The 21,483-nt window shown below is 41.1% G+C and overlaps 1 protein-coding gene across 6 annotated transcripts in view; it reads left to right on the top strand.

The window, feature by feature from the left end:
- Window positions 1–2,079: 2,079 nt before the first annotated feature.
- Window positions 2,080–21,483, top strand: part of LOC143281121 (ubiquitin carboxyl-terminal hydrolase 34-like) — a 118,102-nt gene continuing 98,698 nt past the window's right edge. For 4 of the 6 annotated variants that reach the window (XM_076586100.1, XM_076586101.1, XM_076586102.1 and 1 more), the window contains exons 1-4: window positions 2,080–2,236; window positions 7,262–7,352; window positions 9,184–9,619; window positions 15,668–15,712. In XM_076586100.1, coding sequence (XP_076442215.1) covers window positions 2,197–2,236; window positions 7,262–7,352; window positions 9,184–9,619; window positions 15,668–15,712 — 612 coding nt within the window. In that variant the 5' untranslated portion in view covers window positions 2,080–2,196. The remainder of the gene's footprint in view (window positions 2,237–7,261; window positions 7,353–9,183; window positions 9,620–15,667; window positions 15,713–21,483) is intronic. The other 2 variants (XM_076586103.1, XM_076586105.1) reach the window with 1 other exon arrangement.

Raw genomic sequence — 21,483 nt, forward strand, 5'->3', positions numbered from 1 at the left:
CTTCCCAATCACGCCTTCCCAGGAGGTGCTGTCACAGCCAACTCTCGTGTTAAAGTCACCAAGAATGATGAGCTTGTCTGCGTTGGGAACAGTGGTGATGACAGCGTTCAGGTCCTCGTAGAACTTGTCCTTGATCTCATCCGGGTTGGTCATGGTGGGCGCGTAGGCGCTGACAATGGTGGTAAACTTCTTCCCGTTGCATAAGGGGAGTTTCATCGATCGTTCACTCCTTTCGGGGGGCCAGCCAGCTTGCCAACGAGGGTTGTCTTCACTGTAAAGCCAACTCCAGCCTCACGTCTCTCCTCAGGTCCGCGCCCACTCCAAAAGAAGGTGTAGCCTGCGCCTCGCTCACAGAGTTCGCCTTTTTCTGCCAGTCTGGTCTCACTTAAGGCAGCGATGTCGATGTTGTACCTGGCTTGTTCACTCGCAATGAGTGCTGTGCTTCTCTGTGGTCTGTCTGAGTCGCCTCTGTCCAGAAGCGTACGCACGTTCCATGTGGCAATGGTCAAAGGGGTGCTCCTTGTTTTCTTCTTTCTTTCCTTTGTGTGTCGACCGGTTGAGTAGGGCCCCCGTCAGTCGCGGTATGCTGACTAGGGTGGTGTGGAGCAGGCAATGTTTAGGGCACCTTTTCTAGCCCCTTCCTCGTGCCATGAGCACGGTACTGTCCTGAAGACTCGGAGGGCTGCTCAGTCGCTCAGGCGTCTGCCGATCTCCACCGCTGCTCCAGTCGGTGAAAAACGACCCTATGGCCTGAGCCGCCTGTGTGCAGGTCCGCGGCTACGACTGCCAGTGTACCCACACCTGTCGTTTCGTCGCTCGCCTGTCACCACAGGGCTTGGGGAAAGTGATGGTATGGGATGAAGGCTGACTGATGACTTGCGCGTTGTTTATAGTGAGGAGGAGTTGCGCACCGTCGACTCCACTCTCTTGTCCGAGACCGTCTGTATCCAGTGGCAAGACGAGGTCAAGACGACTGGAGATGGAAACGGATGCAGTGGATGACCAGGATGTCCTATGTGCCTCATCCTGCCCTCAGCACTCCACAGTGCTCTGCTGCAACCGCCTTCCTCTCCGTTGAACCATGAAGGTTTCTTCTGCAGAGTCCGCCGGATCCAGTCTTCACATGCTTGGGTAGACAAGCCCTAACTCACCGAGGGTTTGAGACCCGTCGGCTACCCTCACCTAGTTTAGCCAGTCAAAGTCGTTGGCCGGGGGTTGGGCGCTGCCGCATGCAAGCAGCTTCTAAACACTCAGTATGGAGTAGGGGAAGCAATCTATCAAATTGTCGATCTCCGATGAAATTGCTTCCCCTCTATCCACACTCGCTCTCTCTGTCCCAACCCCACAGTGTGCAGATGAAAGGAGGAGGAGCCTTGGTTCCTGCTTCATCGCACCACTGAGTTAGAGGGGTCCTTGATGTTTGTTTTCTTTCAGGTTGTCTTCCTTTTTATCTAAAGTTAAAACAAAAATTATTAAAAAAATGAATATAATTCTGTATCTCTCACATAATCTATTTGAAATATCTGGGAAAAGTTATGGCAGTATACCGTGGCTTGAATCTCTCTCTCTCTCTCTCTCCCCCCCCCCTCCCCCCCCCCCCCCCCCCCGGGCCCCCTCTCTACCCGGCCGGGCCCTCCGTTACTGACGTGAAGTAGTATTGTATGTTGCTTCGTTAAAGTCAAATATTTGTCTTGCAGTGGTCAGCGGTGTTTTTTTACTTTTGATTTGAGCAACCATGAGGAGAAAAGGAGGCATATAACGTTGTTTTATCTTATTTTAATTCATTCTTTATTATTACTGTAATTACTGCATATTTGGACTGTTTCAAGTTTTTTCACAAATATCTTTTCAACCCCCCCCCCCCCCAAAAAAAAAAAAAAAAAAAAATGACGTGTGCACAAGCACTGCAATACTCCAGTCAGACAACTGGATCATTCTTTTACAAAAAAAATGCTATGCTGAGCAATAAAGAAGCCAAATATGTTGAAAATTTGTGCAAAAAAACAAAACCAACGTGGATGCAGAGAGTTACGTTCAGATTACGGTGAAAAGACTCTACATCCGGGTATTCTGTGAAAATCGTGTTGTTTTGTCGAAGGTTCTGGCTCGGCACGCTTGAGCCGAAACCATGATAAAATTTGTGTTGTAAATAATCATGTGAATTGAGTTATTGGTTTTCACAGCTTGTTTGCAAAGATGTGTGAATGTGGCGAGGCGTTCCGCCTCATGCAACACTGTGAGTATTGCAGTATCTGTGTTGATTGAGGTTTCGGTTCAGATAGCGCGCCTTCATTATTTTTAGTGCATGCTTTGGTGGTTGTTTATTTTTTATTTGTATACTAGTGTTATAATTTGACTTACGTTTTTGTGAAATTAAGTTCTGCTGCAGGCCACAGTATGAGATGGACATGCTACACTAAAATTAGGGAACGTTTTAAGTCGTACTTTTCGCAGCATGATCTGAAGACTTTACATCTCACACGCACCATTGTTACATCTGTCTGTACAGGTGCATAAATGCCATACGCTTAAAAACAAAACGGAAAATAAACAAGAAGACTAAAACGTTTTGTTTATCAAGGCATAGCACAATGGGCTTTGCGAGTGTTGTTGTTCAATGATTAGGTCTTTGATTTATAAGCATATTCAAAGTACTTACGGAAAGCAACAGATGTTTGAAAGTGCTTGCTTCTGCATGTTAAACTCGTAATGAAAAGCTTAAAATTGGATTTGAAATGATTTTTTTGGTGACTGTTTTGGAGCTAATCTATTTTGAAAGCTTATGTTGGTTCAATCTTTCCTTGATATTCAACATAGATTCCATGAAATTTGTACTACAAGCAGCCCAGCAACAGCAGATAAAACTTTTAAATTACAAAGTTTGAGTGCAAGGATCAGAGTGGTTAAACTTAGGGCGCTGTCTGACTCTTAGGGTCTTGGGTTAGATTCTGATGTCAGAAAAGAGTTGAGAGTATTTTTATCAGATCCAGCATCAACATATGACAATATGTGCAGAATGGTTAGTGCCTTAATTTGTTAATGATTTGATCTCCTCCTTCATTCTTGTTCATGTGTGATATTTATACCCATGTAGAAGTAGACAATCAAATATGGAAAGATCGTTTAATCCATGTCAGCTTTTATTTATCATGGAATTGTGAACATAACTAACATGCGTTATGTGACAGTAATAAAGCTGCAGTCCTTAGTGGAAGAAGTGCACTGTTTGGAATGTATTTATAACTTACTGGCATTACAGTATATGTTTTTTGATGTTGTATACATATACTTGGTTTAAAGATAGATCAGTCGTACATGCATTGGATAATAATGCTCAGGTCATGTAACGAGTTGCCATCATTATAATCCCCTGTTGCTTATCTGGAAGTCATCACCTAGAAACATAAATGGGAATAACTCCATAATCAAAACACTTAGAAAGTTTAACAATCAGTGTTTCTATTTTCGAACAAGATAATCATTACATTCCCTTTCTTTTGAAGATAAACAACAAGATTTTTTGGCACGGAATTAGAAGTCCATTTATTTTTTGCAGCATGGAAAATTCGGCCACTCCTGGTGATGTACAATATAGACTCACTGTTGTTGGGTGGTACTGGTTTGGTATTGGGGGCAGGATTTTCAGGCCCTGGGATGCTGGTGCTAGATGGAGGTGTCCTTTTAGGCCTATTCTAAGTTGAGTGACGCAGAATCCGTCGGTTATGTCATAAAACTGCACCATCTTCTGTTCTCACAGTGTTATTAGCATGGCTCAGCGCGAAAGGCAGTGACAGTTGCTGGTTTCCAGTCATCTTCTTTGGCCAGTTGCCCATTGATGTGATCACCAGTCTGCATGGGTGGCAGGGGGTGTGCAGCTTTGTCGTAATTCTTCTGAGTGGACTGAAGTTGGTGGTGTCCAGAAATGACGTTATTTGGGTCAGTAGTCTTTGGCTTCGACTGCTTGACAGTGGCCGGAAGGATGGAGTGGAGTTGTCGACTGATCAGCATTTTAGCTGGAGATACCAGATTGTCCACGGGAGTGCTGCGGTACTCTAGTATGCTGAGTAGAGGATTGCGACCATCAGATTTGGCCTTTTTCAAGAATGTGTTTGCCTGAACTGTCTTTTGAGCAAGGCCATTTGATTGTGGATATCCTGGACTGGGACTGGAACTGCTGTGAACTGAGGTCCATTGTCACTCATGACAGTTTCAGGTATGCCATGGTGGGCAAAGTGAACTGGCAGTTTGCTAATGACAATGGCAGGTGTGGTGTTGGGTAGTTCATCAATTTCAGAGTATTGATTGTAGTTGTCTACAGTTATGAAGTAGGTTTTGCTGTTCCATGGAAAAAGATTTACTCCCACTTTATGCCAAGAGCAAGAAGGAATTGAATGGTTATTTTTTTGGATTTGATTTGGCCTTTGAGACATGTACAGATGGGCATTGGCAGTGTGTTTATCAATTTCTGTTGCCAGTGTTAGGAGTTTCCTTGGTATTGGTTATGGCACTCACAAAGAACTCCTCTTCATTGTCCTTGTCTCCTCTTCATTGCCCTTGTCTTCTTCAGTCGAGTGTACCTTTCTGTCCTTATGTGGTGGTTGTTGTTCCTTTGCAAGGCACACTTTAGCCCAGTGACTAGCTTTGTGGCAGTAGTTGCAAGTGGAACCGAAAGCTTGACATTCTTTTTGTCTGTGTTTTCCTCCACAGTTTCTGCATGAGAAAATGTTTTGAGATCTATTGTGTTGGCATTGCCAGTAACTTCCTTTGCTTGTGGCTTCTTGACAGCATCCACTTGTGGGTTTGTTGTTGACATTGATTTCAGTTTCATATGCAAAGCCTCTGGTATTGCAGTTTGTATGCTGAGTCTGTATCCTTCAGTTAATAGTTTTTGAGGGATTTCTTGTGATGTAATACGAGCAACAATACAGTCTCTCACCGTTTCATCTTTCTGGTCTGGCTGATAGCTGCAGTTTTTGTACTGAGTTGTGTAATCTGTTATGAATCAAGCAAAGGTCTCATTTGGTTTTTGTCTACATTAATGAAAGACATATCAGGCAAATACTTTATTTGTTTTTGGTTCTGTATGTTCTTTGAATTTTTGGATCAATATCATGAATATGTCAACATATTTTGCTTCAGCATCGGATAGTCCCCATGAGTTGAATATGTCTCTGCCTTTCTGGTTAGCCCAAATGAGCACGTGGGCAGCACATGCTTCTGCTGTTGTCTTTTTCAGTGGTGCTTGGAACAGAAGTTTTTTATGTTGGCTGACGTGCCATTCCTCATAGGTTTTTGGCATCCCAATTTATTGATCATGGGTTGTTCTGTGATGTGGCCTTTTTGTCCAGGCCTATGGCTTGTTGTATTGCTGATTTTTTTCTCTTTTTTTTTCATTTTTTTTTTTTTTTCTCAAAGAAATATACCCATCCTCCCACTACTTTGAGAGCGGAAAAAGGGGTCTGATATTATTTTTTAAGGCAAAAATAAGTCTTGTATTTCTGTGCAGCGGCGCTGTTAGTAGTACATATGTGAAGTGTGCATAGCAGACAGCTTGCTTCCTTTTGTTTGAAGTAACATGTCAGTCGCTTTGTCGGGACTTGCGTATTATTCATTAGCTTGGATTGGATGTTCTGACATTATGTTGAGTGTTTTCATGTTTATACTCATTACTTGATTTAAAAATTGATTTGTTGTACATTTGGTAATAATGCTCAGGCCATGTAACAAGTTGCTATCATTTTAATCTGCTGTTGTTTACCTGAAAGTCATCACCTAGATTGGCTAGAAACATGAAATGATAAATTAAAACACATGGGAAGTTTATTGATTGATATTTCTGTTTACGAACAAAGTAATCATCACAGGATGATTATTACAAATGTTTAAATAAACAGTATTAATCACAATGCAGAGTTTAGATTTGGTTTGGGATACAGTGGATCATTTGACTGGTTCACCACAAAATGATAAATCAGTGGGTAATTTATGGAAAGACCCATTGACATAGTGATACTATGGTGAATATATATATATATATATATATATGTGTGTGTGTGTGTGTGTGTGTGTGTGTGTGTGTGTGTGTGCGTGTGTGTGTGTGTGTGTATATGCATATATATGTATACACACACACATATATATATTATATATATGTAAAATACATCATCATATTCATAATTAAACTTTATTTTGCAATGGTAAAACTGAAATGCTGGTAAGTGTGCTGACTGCCTGGATACTAGATTTAAACATTATCATAATGTTACAATTGATGTACTGTAAATATTGGTGAATAAAAAAAACCCCCACAATAATTCAGTCTGGGTTGCTGATCTTCCTGCTTCTGATGTCAGTTTGGAGTTCCTACTTTTTGTTTGTCTTTCATGCAGTACTCTTGCTTTGTTATGAACATGCATCCATTCATGGAATTTATCTGTTATACCTTCTAGCAATAATATAAATATAATTATGGCTGCTGACATACTGCATTATGGATACTTTTATTGACCATCTCTTTACTTTGTGAGGGCAAGTAAAAATTTATTAGGACAAGTCCTTGTAGATTTTTTTTATGTATTTGTCCCCAGGATACCTAAAATTGTCTGGGAAAGTTTTACTCTGAGATAGCTTCACTTTTTCTTTGTATTCATGCCTTTACTCCTTTTTTGTTTGTGGGCTGCAACTCCCACATTCACTCGTATACATGTACATGGGTCGGCTTTTATGTGTGTGACTGTTTTTACCCCGCCATGAAGGCAGCCATAATTTGTTTTCAGGGGTGTGCATGCTGTGTATGTTCTGGTTTCCATAACCCACTGAACTACATGATCTTTAATCAAATTAATGTGTGTATTTTATCGACTGCTTACTATACACATGACGGGGTTTAAGCACAAGCAGGTCTGCACATACGTTGACCTTGGAGATTGGAAAAATCTCCACCCTTTACCCACCAGGCGCTGTTACTTCAATGGCAGACATTCACACTGAACAAATTGGGGCTCAGCATTTTGATATTATCGCTGCTGTATTTGGTGTACAGATCTTTGGTTGAATATTGTTGACTCCTAGTTCGGTTTTTTGTTGTTGTTGTTGTTGTTTTTTTGTTTTGTTTTTTGGTGTGTGTAGGTGCTAGACAGAGGTGTTATTCTGAAATGTGTGTCATGAAAATGCATTAGACTTTGACTGTTTGAGTCCAAACAAAGCTAAGAAGAATAAGGGCTGCTTTTTTAATACAAAATATTGTGTTTTTTTTTTCCAGATGAAACTCGCATACGAGTTGAAAATGGCCTTCATCTGTCAAAGGAGGAACTAGTGATAGTTTTGACCTACTTTATGCTATGGCACGAGAAGTAAGTTATTTTGAACCATTTCTTATCCATTGGATATCATGTTATTTTTTTTAAATTATTATTTATAAAAATTAAAAAAAATCAATCCCCATCATCTGCACCATTTCAGTGGCATTACTCCCATGCCACTCATTAAGATTCCCCCATACACGGCCACACCCGGGTTCGTCCGTCACACTCGCAGTTCCAGCATCGGCAGTCCACAGGGAACCATCTATGTTAGGTCGCCAGGAGGCCACACACCAGAGGAGACCCTGCACTTCTGCTGAGTCACTTTGGTGGTGTTCAGTGGTGCCTGTTCTGATTCAGCGTACTTAGTACACCACCTACTAAGCCCCCTACTAATGACAATAATGGCTTTGTCGCGGAGCCAAACTGAGTGAGCATCCCTCCCAGAGTGGAGACCGCCAACATGTCCCTCAAACAACAGCCCCCCATGAATCTGCCGACACTGAAGATATTGACAGGACTCGCCCCAAGCACAGCAGTGGAGGGGTATTGAAACTGAGGTGACCATTAGAGCAGGGCATGAAAGAGCACAGACTTTGAGACTGTTTTGTTTATTTTCATGATAATGAAGGAGGATGACAATGTTGCTATGGAGATCCGTTTAGGTTTGGGACTGTGTGACAAGGCTGTACTCTACGCTTACTGTCATAATATCATCTTGGCGTTAACCAGGCCTGAGAGATACAGACACTTGCAGTGTTGGTCAGGAAATTAGAGCAACACACCCAAAGACGCATCCTTGAAGTGGATGACACTCGACTGTGTGGTGCCAGTCTCCCCATTTAAGCCCACAGCACACTCAACTTGGGGTAGGAGCCGGCCACGGGCCAAAAAACCCACCTCCGCTGGGATTCGAACCCGCATCCTCCCAGCCATCAGTCCACAATGCTTACCACTTCGCCACGGTGGCTGGTTATATATGTTAATTATGTTGGTGCATAATGTATTTGATATCATTTAATAGGATTCATACAGCCAGGAAAAAATTAGGAAGGTTTGAGAGAAATGATGTGGTTTTAGGTCTTGATTATTGATTTTCAACCATGTATGAGAAAGTTTGTTACTTTTCAGCTGGGTTTTGGAAAGCTTGTAAATTTTGACAAAGTAGCAGTACAAAAAGATTATTGAAGCTTCTGAAAGCATACATACAGCATAGTTTTCCATTTAGGAGATAAAGAGAAAAAAAATAGAACTTAGAAGCTTGGGTGAATGCTGTCACTGTAGTATACTGTTGTTGTATACCCTTTCAGAACAATTACTCTTGAGTATGGTATGAATTATTCAAAATGATTATGTTCTTTAATCTTTCTTTCGTTCTTTTTTTTTCTTTCTTTTTTTTTAAAATTGAAAAATGATATTTGGTGAAAATTATTACACATTTACGACTTGCATTTTCAAAATTTTTTCTGATAAATCGCTTTAATAAAGTGTACATCTTTCATTACTGATCTGTGTGGAAAATCCGAAATGAACTTGTTCAACTTAAGTCAAATAGGAGAATAATTACATTTAATCAGAAACCATGGCTTTGAACTTGAAAAAGAGCTGTGTGGTTGTTTTTGAATGGCACTGAGGGAGTTGAATAAAAACATTGTTTATTTGTATTCTTATATTTACAGTTTCATTTATTATTGTCTGAGAACTAGTATAGCAAATGCAAGACTGAAACTGTGAAAAACTTGTTTGTGACATCTGCTTTGAATGTAGAAATTTATGAATATTACTTTATTAGTTTGTCCGTAAGAATTGATAAGATACTTTGTCATGACCTTCAGTTAAACACATGTTTATTGTCTATGATTTGTATATAATTTCTTTTTAGGCAATGTCTCTGTGTCTTCACCAAGGACATGAAAAACATGGAACGCATGAACGCAGTAATTCAGGTCATCTTGAGGACTGCCCTTCAGATGATAAAGATCTTACCAGATTTGTATGCAAAGAAGCAGAAACAGGCATCTGCTTTGAAGGGGGAGACTGCAGGCAGCTCCACAGACAGCCAACCAGGGAAGAGTGAAGGAGGCCAGCCTGTGGCAGGAGCATCTACAAGTACAAGCGGAGGAGATGAAGCCAATAGCAGAGAGCCAGAGGCCAAGGTACCAAAGGAAGATGCTGCTGTGGACACAGACAATGCTGAGGAGGAGGACATTTTCACAGCAGAGGAGAAATTTCGCCTCCTTGAATTCACACAAAAAGTGTTCATGACTAACTTTCCACTTTACCAGATACAGAAATCTCTTCAGCCTGTATCACTTGAGGTGAGATTATTTCTATTTTATTATTTGAATTTTGATATATTGTTGTGTTCTGATCGCCAGTTAAGAATACTGTGGAAAGGTCTCTCATTCGGTCATTGGCATTAATTAGTTTTCAAAACGTTCAGAATCCACAATTATTATTCATCATTGTGTAGTAAAACAACTGTCAGATATCTAGAAGCTGTTCACAATTGAAAATATATTAATAAAATTTGCAAAAACAGAGAGATTGATTAAAATAAAAACATTTTTAAAAGAATTATAAGACTACCGAATCCATTTGAAATTCTAAAATAAAAAATTTTAGTTACTTTTTTGGTTCACATGTGTGTTTATGCACAACATGAGTCCATGTGATAACTTTGTTTCAATTGTTTCTGTGCATCATGTATGTATGTGTATGTGCCCATGGTAAGTTAAAACAATTTTTTTTTCTGGAAATATTTTGTCTGTCAGCACCAAAATTGGTTTAAAAACTGCTTAAAGACAGGGAACCCCCACCCCTCACCCCTCCTCCTGTCCAGAGAGCAAAATTTTGTCAAATAATTGGATATCAGTCTGATTATATCATGGGAAATATTAAAAAGTACAAACAAACAAAAAACAAACACATCTCACTCATCGAAAACATCAGCTTTCAAGGTAAGGGTCAAGCCAAATGAAATAGTGAAATGCAGGTAGGTGTGGGCTTCACGTTCAAAAAGAATTTCTTTATTACCAGTAGAAAACTCAGTTTGACAAACATTTCTGATAATCACCAAAAATAATGGATGTACTGGTAACCCACCACCCCTCACCAAAAATAATGGATGTACTGGTAACCCACCACTCCCATACCTGCCTCTGCCCATGGTGTTTTCAGTTTTGTTGTTGTTGTGCAGCATGAATCACACATGAACCAGAACTATGAAGGCTTTGTCTCTTGTCTTGTTTTTGTTTTTGATGGAAGAGAGGTATAATGCTGCACAGTTGTGATCTCCTCCAGAATTCATGAAGTGCATTTGAAACTGCCCACTTCAGACAAAGTTAACAGAAATTATAAACACATTCATGCATTAATGCACATTTGGACATGTGCTTGCACAAACACACACTTTTATATCTATGTCATAATTCTGTATAGAAAACTTATTTTTAAAAATCTTGCTCTTGTTTCGGTTTTCAGTTTCAGATTTACTCAGTGAGGCATCACTGTGTTCAGACAAATCTATATACACTACACCACATCTGCTAGGCAGATGCCTGACCAGTAGCATAACCAAACGCACGTAGTCAGGCCTTGAGTGCTTGGACATATATATTTATGGAACTATCAGAGTGGAATTACACTATAGGATTTTGCCAGAGAACAAGACTCTCACTGCCATGGGTTCTTTTTCTGTGCACCAGGTACATGCTTCACATAGGATGGGCCTTCAGATTGTCTCATCTGAATGACTAGATGCTCAGTTTGATTTTCCAAACTAGAGAGAAAGGGCGAGAACGGGGTTCTAACCCAGACCCTCATGGATGCTCTGTTGGCAGATGAGCCATTCTGCCACCTTGCTTTTGAGTTGTGAGTAACTTCAGATTCGAAGAGATAACCTTTTACTTTTATTTCTATTTATTAATGAATTTTATTTGAAACTGATCCTTTTTACCCACCAAATTGTACGCTTTAGATGTTGGTGGTAGTTACGTATTAGGTGAATTCTCCAGAAATATTTCTGATCGAAGGTGATTTTTCTTTTTTTTTTCTTTTTAAAATTTTTTTTTATTTATTTTTTGTTGTTGTTGTTCTTTTTCTTTTCCTCCTGTGTTTCATGCCATTGTCATGGCATTACACTCATTTTGATGATACATGATTCTCAGAACACACAGACATGTCTGAATTTGTTCCTGCTGTCACAGCATCAGTAGTATACAGGAAACTTATGAAGTTAGGTCACCATGACTGCCATGAAGCCACTTCATGGAGAAGACATTGCATTGCTACTGAGTCACATAACTGGTGACAGTGTTTGTGTATGTGCAGAGCCAGATTTGATTGATTCTCAGGACACTGAAGAATTTTTCAGAATCTCCAGAGTGGTAGTTGAGGGAAAATTGAAACAGATGAAGAACCACTGAATATAGGACTTTATTTTTTTCTCTCCCTTTTTTTTTCCTCAGCTGCATGCAGGTCATGGAGCACCAGCATTTTTTTTTTTATTCTTTAAAAATTTCTTTTTATTCATTAACACCAGCAATTTTTTTCTTTATTCATTTATATATATATATATGTATTTGCTTCACATGCCTTGACACCCCCCCCCATCCCCCCCCAAAAAAAAAACAACAACAACAAGAACAAAAAACACAAATCAACAACAACTAAACAAACAAACAAACAAAACAAAATGCCCCACTTTTTTCCATCTTTTTTCTTTCCTTTTTTACATTTCCAGGTTGTTTTTCGCTTGTTTTTTTACAAGTCAGTTTTCCATAATAGTTTGTTTCAAATTCATTCAAAGTATTAGTATTCTTAATATTCAAAGTGTCTGACTGTTCTGTTTAGAATTAGGAGTTAAAAAAAAAAGAAGAAAAGGGTTTTTGACTGTAATATAGATATGTATCCTATTGATTCATAATATATCCTGTGTCAACCTAGCCCATGAAATAAGTCACCTGAAGCGTTCGTCCAAACAGTTGAGTACAACACAAGTGACATGCATTCATGAAGTGAACAATGCTTGGCGGTTCTCAGTCTTAGTCTTCCCATTTATAAAAACAAAACCAAAAAAAATTATACTCAGCTTTGGGTAAGAGCCATTAAAGACTAAGAAATCCCATTGATATGCCTCAGTGAGATTCAAATCCACACCAGTGACATAAATGAGTGACACATTTTCTGAATCAAAATCAGGATTTGGAATTAAAGGTTAACAATTTACACTGAAATAGAATCTTCTGTCCTTAAAGACGATGGCACACAACTTGAGCCATTACTGCTTTTCAGTTTGTTTCTCTGTATAGAAATTTGTTAACTGTAAGCAAACTGACTGAAGCATTGTACAGTAATGGTTTCATGTTCTGTCTTTGTATTTTCGTAAAGAGCAAATGTTGCTGTACTTGTTTGTTATATCATGGTTCAGCTCAAGCAGTGAATTACGTAATTAATGTTTGGTGTTTGCAAAATATTTTTCCTAGTATCCTCCATTTAATAACACATACTTAACTGTGACCCAACTAGAGCAGACTCCGGCAGGGCATTTAAATCACAGAAAGAAAAAAATGTGAAATGAGGTTGTTTGTATACAGCTTACTTTACAGTTTACAGAGTTCATTACAAGATTTATATTGATTGAATGAAGAAATCTGGTTTGGTTGTTGTTGGTGTGTTTTTTTAATTTGTTTTTTCACTTTGCTGGTTACATGTCTGTATCACTCTTTGTGTGTATGTGTTCTCATGAGTTTAAGTGAGTGGTTATTACATATATTGCCATTCTTATATTTGTTCACATCCAGTTTTAGAACTGTTATGAAGAGGCCTTTATGATGATTCTGAAACAACTGAACCATGCATGATTGTACCACCAGTCTTCATCCATCTGATTTCTGAAACTGGTAGTGTTAATATTGCCTGCATGATTTTCTGCTTTGCTAACATTAACCTGTATATATATATGATTTATTTACATGTATGTGTGTATGTATACATACATACATACATATATATATATATATATATATATATATATATATATATAGTCAGGTCACACGAAACTGAAACTGTCAGGTCAGGTCATTAGATCTGCTACTGATAACCTGAAATCCAGTACAACTTGTTCAGGGTCGGATTGCTGGTGACTAAACCGGCACTCCCACCGCTCCCTTCCGGGACTGGTGAGGCAGGTGGCTAGACACCCTTATGGAATTAAAAACGAGATCCCTAAAAGGGCATCGGCTCAGGAGAGCCACCGACGGCCATCTAGCTCCACCGTGCTGTGTGCATGCCACACGCAGTTGTATATAGGTGAAGTTTTTACTTCAGAACTGTCCAATTTACAACATCACTCAGTATTTTCCACTGTCAGCAACATATAAATAATTGCAGAAAATCAAAAACTTTCAACTTTCTACATTAATTTTGGGCTGGGAGGGTATGATTTATATCCAAATAACTGAAGCATTACTTTTTGTTCTGTTTAGTATGTCTGTTGAATTTAAGAACTGCTGGAAAGACCAAAATATCTCTCTCCCTTTTTTTTTTTTTTTCTCCCATGGCCTATAGTATAATAAGGTATATTTAGTGCAGTCACATATGAGTCAGGAAGGCTACCTGTTGTAGATAAAAAAAAAAGTGATTCACTGAAAAAAGATGGTTCAGATGGAAATCATACTTTTATATTGAGTGATTCAGGGGAGTGGATTCAGATGGAACAATGAATATTGGTGTCCAGCTTGGTACTGTTGATTGAAGATTGTAATGAGCAATTTTTTTTTAAAGCTGCAAATTAAAACGTAAAACAGAGAAATAGGTCATTCACAACACAATTTCTTTGATAAAAAAAAAAAAAAATTATTTGTGATTGTCATTCAATGTCAGGCACATGACTAAGTTACTTGGCATTTTTTCAATTCCTTGAGGTGAATTGGACCACAGAAGTACTCCTCTGGCAGACTTGGTTCTAGGGTGTCCATTTCAGTTGGGCTCATGTCCACCTGGTTGCTTTCAACTAGTTTCATCTAGTCCTTTGTGCATTCTCACCATATCTGCTCTGGCCATATTGCATATTGTATCTCATACACCTGTCAATGCAAGTCTTGAGTTCATCAGTACTTGATCTTGCCTCCAAGTCTCTATGGGATGACATTTTCATATTTATATTGAATATTCCTATCTTGTCATTGGACTTGGAGAGAGCTGTGGAATTCCATATACTGTAAGTTGCTGGGTGGTGTTGAATACATAACCCATCTTTTCTGTACCACTGTTTTCACTGATTGTGTTAGGTAGGTGCATCAAACTTCTTGTGTGGGGTTGTTTTTTTTTGTTTTGGTTTTTTTTTGGGAGGGGCGGGGGGTTCTCTCCTTTGCGGATGGATTGGGTCTCGTTATTCATTGTTATTCTCATGGATTATAATTTTTACCATCTTGGTATTGATTTTTGGGCCTGTTCTCTCTGCTTCAGGAAGACTGGTTGGTTTCTCATGTGCCTTGTTATCAGTGTGAGAGGAAGTATACATCATTGGCAAATTCAAGATTTTCCAATTGTTTGGAAGTTCATGATGCCTGTGTTAAAATTTTGAGTGTTTTTTCTCATGGTCAGTAGGAAAACTCAATTTGATAACAAGAGGCTGCCTGGTCATTCTTTCCATTCCTATCTTTCCATCAGTATCAGTCAGCCTGCTGTTTCAAATGACCTGATGTGTAGAATTGCCTTACAGTTTTGGATGATGGCAAGAAAATGAGGTATACCACAGGTGTGTTAGCTTCTAGATAACTATCTGTCCACAGTCTAAAGCTTTCTCAAAGTCTACAAATATGCAGTGGGTGACTGCCATTTTATTTGATTTTTATTGTTCAGATTGATATGCAGCATGGCAGCACAGCATGGTAAACACATGGTTCCTCTTGTCAAAAGCTGTCATGTTCTTCACCCAGTCTTTGAACCATGATTCTGGCTATGGCCTTGCTGGGACAGATAGCATTATAACCTCATCAGTTATTACACTTGCAGGATGAGAGATGCCCCTTCTTTATCGTTTAACAGGGTATCCTTTTTCCTATTCTTTCGGCACTTATCCTACTTTCTGCATTCGTGGATGTAGTCTCACAGTTTGTTTTTGTATCTGCCTTTGATCAGGTACTTTACAGATTTAATGTAGGCAGACACTGGTAGAATTATGTTCTCATTTGCACAGCATGATACAATGCTTCACCTTTCAGTTTCAGAACTCTCAACATATCTCTGTCCTCTCCCCACACAAAATATCTGAAATATAAACAGCTGATCTGAAGAACCTGGTATGAGTGGTGATGCTTCTTGTACTTGTTAACAGAACATTTTGTGTGTGTATTGTGCAGACTTTGTTCTTTAATCCTGGAGCTGTTCAGAGACTGACAGAAGAGGTGAGCAAACAGAGAGCTCATTAGAGATAAATCAGGTGTTGAAAAGAGGCGTTGATTCTGCCTATGTTGTTTTTCAACACATTTTTCTGTCAGTACAGTTAACGCATCACATCAGAATGTAGGTGCAGAGGAAATGTTTGTTAATGCAGCAGCCTATGTTGACTTGGCGTTTGGCTGAAACTAACAGTACTACAATGGTGGTTCCAATGTATGAATGTTGTTTCACAGAAATTGGTTGTAGAGAAATGAAGGGCACAAACTTAAAAGTCGTCATTAATATCCGCCATGGGGAAATGGTAGGCATTGCCAATTGATGACTAAGTGGATGTGGTTTTGAGCCCCTCCCCACCCCCAACCCCCACAGCAGAGGTGGAATTTTTTAGCCCATGGCTTGCTCCTGGGAACCCAGTATTGAGTGTGCTATGGGCTCAGATGTAAAGAATAGGACCACACAATCAAGAATTATTCTCTTCATGTTTGGATTTTTGGGAGTGTTGCTAAACTTCTGTGACCAACATGGCAGATGTGTCTGTATCTTTCAGGCCTTGTTGATGCTAGGATATGATTTAAAAAGAAGCGAAGAGTACAGCCTTTGTCGTGTAGTCCCAAACATGAATAGAATCCCATAACAGTATGGTCACATCATCATTTTTTTTTTTCATCAGTGTAGAAAAAACAGTCCTCAAATCCATGGCCTTTCATGTCCTGTTCTCATGTTGATCACAGTTATAAATTTCCCTCTACTTCTGACCATGCATCTTTTGAGTTCCTGTCAGTGTCATCTGTGTCAGCAGGTTCATTGGGAACTTGTTCATTGGATGTGTTGTTGTCTTCGTGCTCTAGAGGATGCTTGCTCAGTCTGGCTCTGTGACTGATTGATAAGTAGATGGTGTCCTGTGTATGTTGGATCAGAGCAGCCCTCCCCCACACTGGCGTCCAGTGTTAGTCAGGATCATAAGTCTGTCATGAGATACTGTTAATGGTCAGATGGGAGTGAGGCAACATCACTAACTGCACAATGTGTATAGCTGTCAGTTGTCTGCATGTGTGTTGTTTGCTGCATGGCTGCACACATAGTAAACATCAAGACTGCCCCCTCAGGCACCCTTTTTTTTGTTTTGATGCAGAATGTTACTTTTCAAACTATTGCAGCAAGAAGGAAAGCGTACAGTACTTAATTCTAGTTTGCATGTTTTTGACAAATGATAAACTGTGAAGACATAAGGTCACAATTTAGAATTTCTATTTTGGCAGTAACTTTTTCCTCTTTTGGGTGAGAAGGTAAACAGAGATCCTATGTGCAACATGTGCTTAATGCACATAAAAGAACCAAAAACAACACAAGAGCTGTTCCTGGCTAAATTCTGAAGAAAAATCCACTTGGGTGTCATACACTGTACCATGTCAAACTGATACAAACCAGGCTTATCTGTTTGCTCTTCTTGGCCAAAATTTATCGCAGCAACTCAATCATTCTCAGTGGCCATCATTTTTCAGATTAGTGACATTATCAATTTGCTCTGTCTTTGCCAACCTTTTATGCATTAGAAGTGTTATTTTCATGCATATATTTCTCTCTCTCTCTCTCTCTCTCTCTCTCTCTCACACAGCCAGTCTTATACTCATGTTATAGGCCAGACATGATGTCACAGTGGGGCGTGATTCAGCCGTCTATTCTCTGTTCATGGACAGGCTGTCAGTGGTGGCACTGCTCTTTCTCTCCATCCCTCCCATGCCGAGTCCCCTCCCCCACATCCCTCAGTGGGGATGGACACCTATGGTCTTCAGGAGGGCCACACTCTCGTGCTCTCCACAGGTCAAGTCACCCCAGTATCCCTACGGGAGGGGATGCTGGGCGCATGGCAGCCATCTGCTTGTCAGGTGAAGACGCTATCCGTAGGGTCTCCCCTGCTGGGGTAGACACGCACATGTCAGGCTGTCCCGCTATCCGGCCGGTCTTCCCTGCTGGGGGAGGCATGCACGTGTCAGGCAGTCCAGTGACACCGAGGTCGGGACAGGTTACTGGACTTCCTGCTGACCTGGAGTGTTTTTTCTTTATTTTTTCCCTTTCTAAAAGTCCATGTGCCAGTGAGCCCTGGGGATAGGCCCACAGGATGGTTGGCACTCATGGGTAGATCCCCCCGTTCTATCCATACAGGGGTGCGCCACTCGGGACATTGCACTTTCGGGTCTTCCTACCCAGGTGGGGAAAGCTTGCACTTTCACCAACCTCATCCTTAGGTAGTCAGAAGAACAGTAGGCCTTACTGCCTCCAAGCACATATGTGTCCCCACCTCTTTTCATGAGGTGCTACATGAGGACCTTGGCTCTCTCACTCTCATGTGTGGCTGAAGATGTTCTCCAGACACCTTATGGCTGGTGCCCATGGGTTGATTTCCCAATGGGGGTTTGCCCTGTGGCCACACCAGGCGCAGCGGAGGGCTAGGCCCTCTCCCTACCCTGATTTCAACCCAGCCCTGTGGAGGGACCGAGTATTTCTCAGTCATGACAACATCCATGCTCATCATCACCTCCCCTTTGGGTCCTTGCACCTCCAGACCCTCATCAAATCAAGGAATCCAAGAGTTTCTGCTGCCCCTCGAGAGATAACAGGGTGTTTTCACCCCTGGTATGTTCTGGGTTCAGTTGCGGACCTGCCTCCCAGGTCTCAGCCCAGCACGTTTTGCCCCATGTCTTTTTTCTCTACCAGGACTCGATCGCAGCCCAGCATGGGAGGGAATACTGCAGGCGGGACCCTTGCTTGTGCATCAGGAGACAGTGCACATGAGCATTGGGTGGCTCCAGCTTGTCCACGTCTTGGTTGGCCCATGGTCCCAACACCCAATTTGGATGGGACCTATGGGGCTACCATCATCCCCGCTGGAGGTCCTGGTGCCAGGGACCCTTGAGGAGGGTCTCTGAGGGTCAGTCACACTTCAAGGGTGATTTCTCCTTTTCAGACCTGATGCAGATGCACCTAAGGTAAATGCTTGGCTGATACAAGGCCTGAACTCTCCCTCCTGAACTCTGCCACGCATCTCTTACCAGGTGCCGTGCACCAAAGGGTTTGGCTGTAACACCCACTTTTTGGTCAGGGCAGTCTCCATGGTCACCTGCACCCCCCCCCACCCCCCTCAGGGACCCTTTACCTTAGGGTCCCCTTACATGGGATCCAGGGTCTCTAGCGCCTCCCTCTAGGGACTGACCGCTTCTGGGTCACCCAGACAAGATCGGTGAAGCTTGCGGCTTCTTTTTACCACTCACTCCTACATTGGGGAGATTGATGGGTGTGCATGCATGGGTCCCTTCCTAACCATTTCAGGAGGCGCACAGTGTCTAGATTGGCACAACCCTCGTGGGCGTTGCTAGACCTGCGGTCTATGGGCTCTAGCAACTTTGATTGGCTCACTCTTCTTCCCACGAGGCTGCATTCCCAAATCAGGAGACCCCCTTGGGTATATAATAATAATTAAAAAAATAATAAAATGTAGGCTTATATAGCACAGTACCCCCATCTCAGATGGGGCTCACCGCGCTTTATAATAAAATATACAAATTTAAGACTAAGTGTCGTAAAATATGTACAAAGTCAACACAGTTACACACAGCATTGGCTGAAATATACATGTGTAGGACTAAGTGTCATAAAGAATGTAAATCGACATAGGCACCATCACAGTAAATCACACAGGTGCAAATCACAGCAAAACAACGCACATCACATTCACCATTGTCAAAAATTAACACCAGGGAACCAGGTATCACAAAAAACACACCAAAATCATCACGGATGCATACAGATCAACACAAAGAGCACACCCAGCAACAAAAACCACAGCAAGCATATGCAGATTGAAAACTTTCAGTGTGAGAAGTATAGTTTGAAAAGATATGTTTTGAGTGCTCTCTTGAATGTGGGTATTGGGGTGTAACGGAGGTGTGAGGGCAGTGAATTCCACTGTTTAGTGCAACAAAAGAAAAGGAACGTTCACCTTAAGTTTTAGTACGAATCTTTGGAATGGACAGTGTGCGCTTGTCACTTGAAGAACAGAGTTGTCTGGGTGGTGCATAGACAAAGTAGATCTGAAAGACAGACGGGACAAGAATCAATGAAGAAATTGTGACAAAGGACTGAGTTTATATTGTATTCGTGCTTGAATAGGGAGCCAGTGAAGGGAAGCGAGTAGGGGAGTGGTGTGTTGACGTTTCTTAGCTTTGAGAGTGAGTCATGCTGCAGAGTTTTGAACTCTTTGAAGTTTGTCAATACAGTGTTTGGGGCAGCCAGCAAGAAGAGCATTTCCATAATCCAGTCTAGATAGAACAAAAGAACAGACCAAAGTCTTTGTGGTTTCTGTGTTTAGATATTGGCGAATGGAGCTGATTTGTCAGAGTGCTGCGTATGCTGACCTACAAATGTGGTTGATGTGTGTGTCAAGTGTCATGTTATCAGAAAGCATGTAACCTAAATTGCGTGCAGATGCTGAGAAAGGTATGTCTAAGGTCCGTACGAGGATAGATGAAGGTTTAGGCAAGTCAGAAAATGAGCACTTTGAGTGAATGAGAAGTTGCCTCTGCCTTATTATCATTTAGTTTGAGCTTGTGATCTGTCATCCATGATCTGCCATCTGTGATGCATGACTGTATAGTCTGTATGGTTTGACCTATTTCTGTAGTGTGACATGTTCTGTAAAGCTGTGTGTCATCTGTGAAAGATTGATTGGAAACACAGTGACTTCGGATGAGTGCATGAAGAGGTTTGGTGTACATGATGAAGAGTAAAGGACATAAGACAGAACCCTGTGGAACTCCGAACAAAACAGGTGCTGGTTGTGATGAGTGATTATTGATGACTGAATGTGACTTGAAAGATAGTTTTTGACCCAAGAAAGAGCTAATCCAGAAACTCCATAGTAGTGATGAAGGATGTGCAACAGAAGTGTATGGTCTGGTGTCAAACGCTGCACTGACATCTAACAAAGTAAGAACAGAAACATGACCTTGATCTAGTGCCAAAAGTAAGTAGTTAGTGACCTTGAGAAGTGCAGTTTCTGTACTGTGTGAAGGTCTGTATGCTGATTGACAGCAGGGAATGTGAGTTTAAGTATTCAAATAATTGACTCGTAACAATTTTTTCAATGACCTTAGACATGAAAGATAAGTTTGAGACTGGACGATAATTTTGTAGAACATTCTGATCCATAGAGGGTTTCTTAAGTAGTGGTTTTACAACTGCGGCTTTATAACTAGAGGGGAAAGAACCTGACAGAAGACTTTCATTTACTGTATGTGTCAGAGTGGGCAAGAGAGTGTCAATGTTTTCAAATAACAAAGAGGTGTGAGGGGAACCTGCCCAGTAAGGTCTGGGAGGTCCATTTTGACCGGATGTTCTGAAGAGTGGGAGAATATTGACAATTTTTCCTGCCCTCTCCTGGGTGACAGGTCAAGTCCATGTTCACCTTCTGATCAGACTGAACACAGTTCCTTCCTGGCGGCACTGGGGCTGACCCTGCCCACATGGGTCACTCAGCCATTAGCCTTCGGAATCTGCCCTTCACTCCACACTGTCACCATTTACCCTTTTTTTGCACCACAGCACCACCCCCAGGTCCAATTATTGCCATAAGTTCCCACAGACAGCACTGGGGTGGCTGATAAACCCACCCTCAGTGACAGGGGTAATTTTTCTCTACCCCTGCCCAGTAGAGTCCTTGTCTGTCCCTGGGGTCTGTCCCCAGGGTCTGTCCCCCCTGGGAATTACCTTGTTAGACAGA

Source organism: Babylonia areolata, chromosome 4 (assembly GCF_041734735.1).
Source record: "Babylonia areolata isolate BAREFJ2019XMU chromosome 4, ASM4173473v1, whole genome shotgun sequence".
Lineage (NCBI taxonomy): Eukaryota > Metazoa > Mollusca > Gastropoda > Neogastropoda > Buccinidae > Babylonia > Babylonia areolata.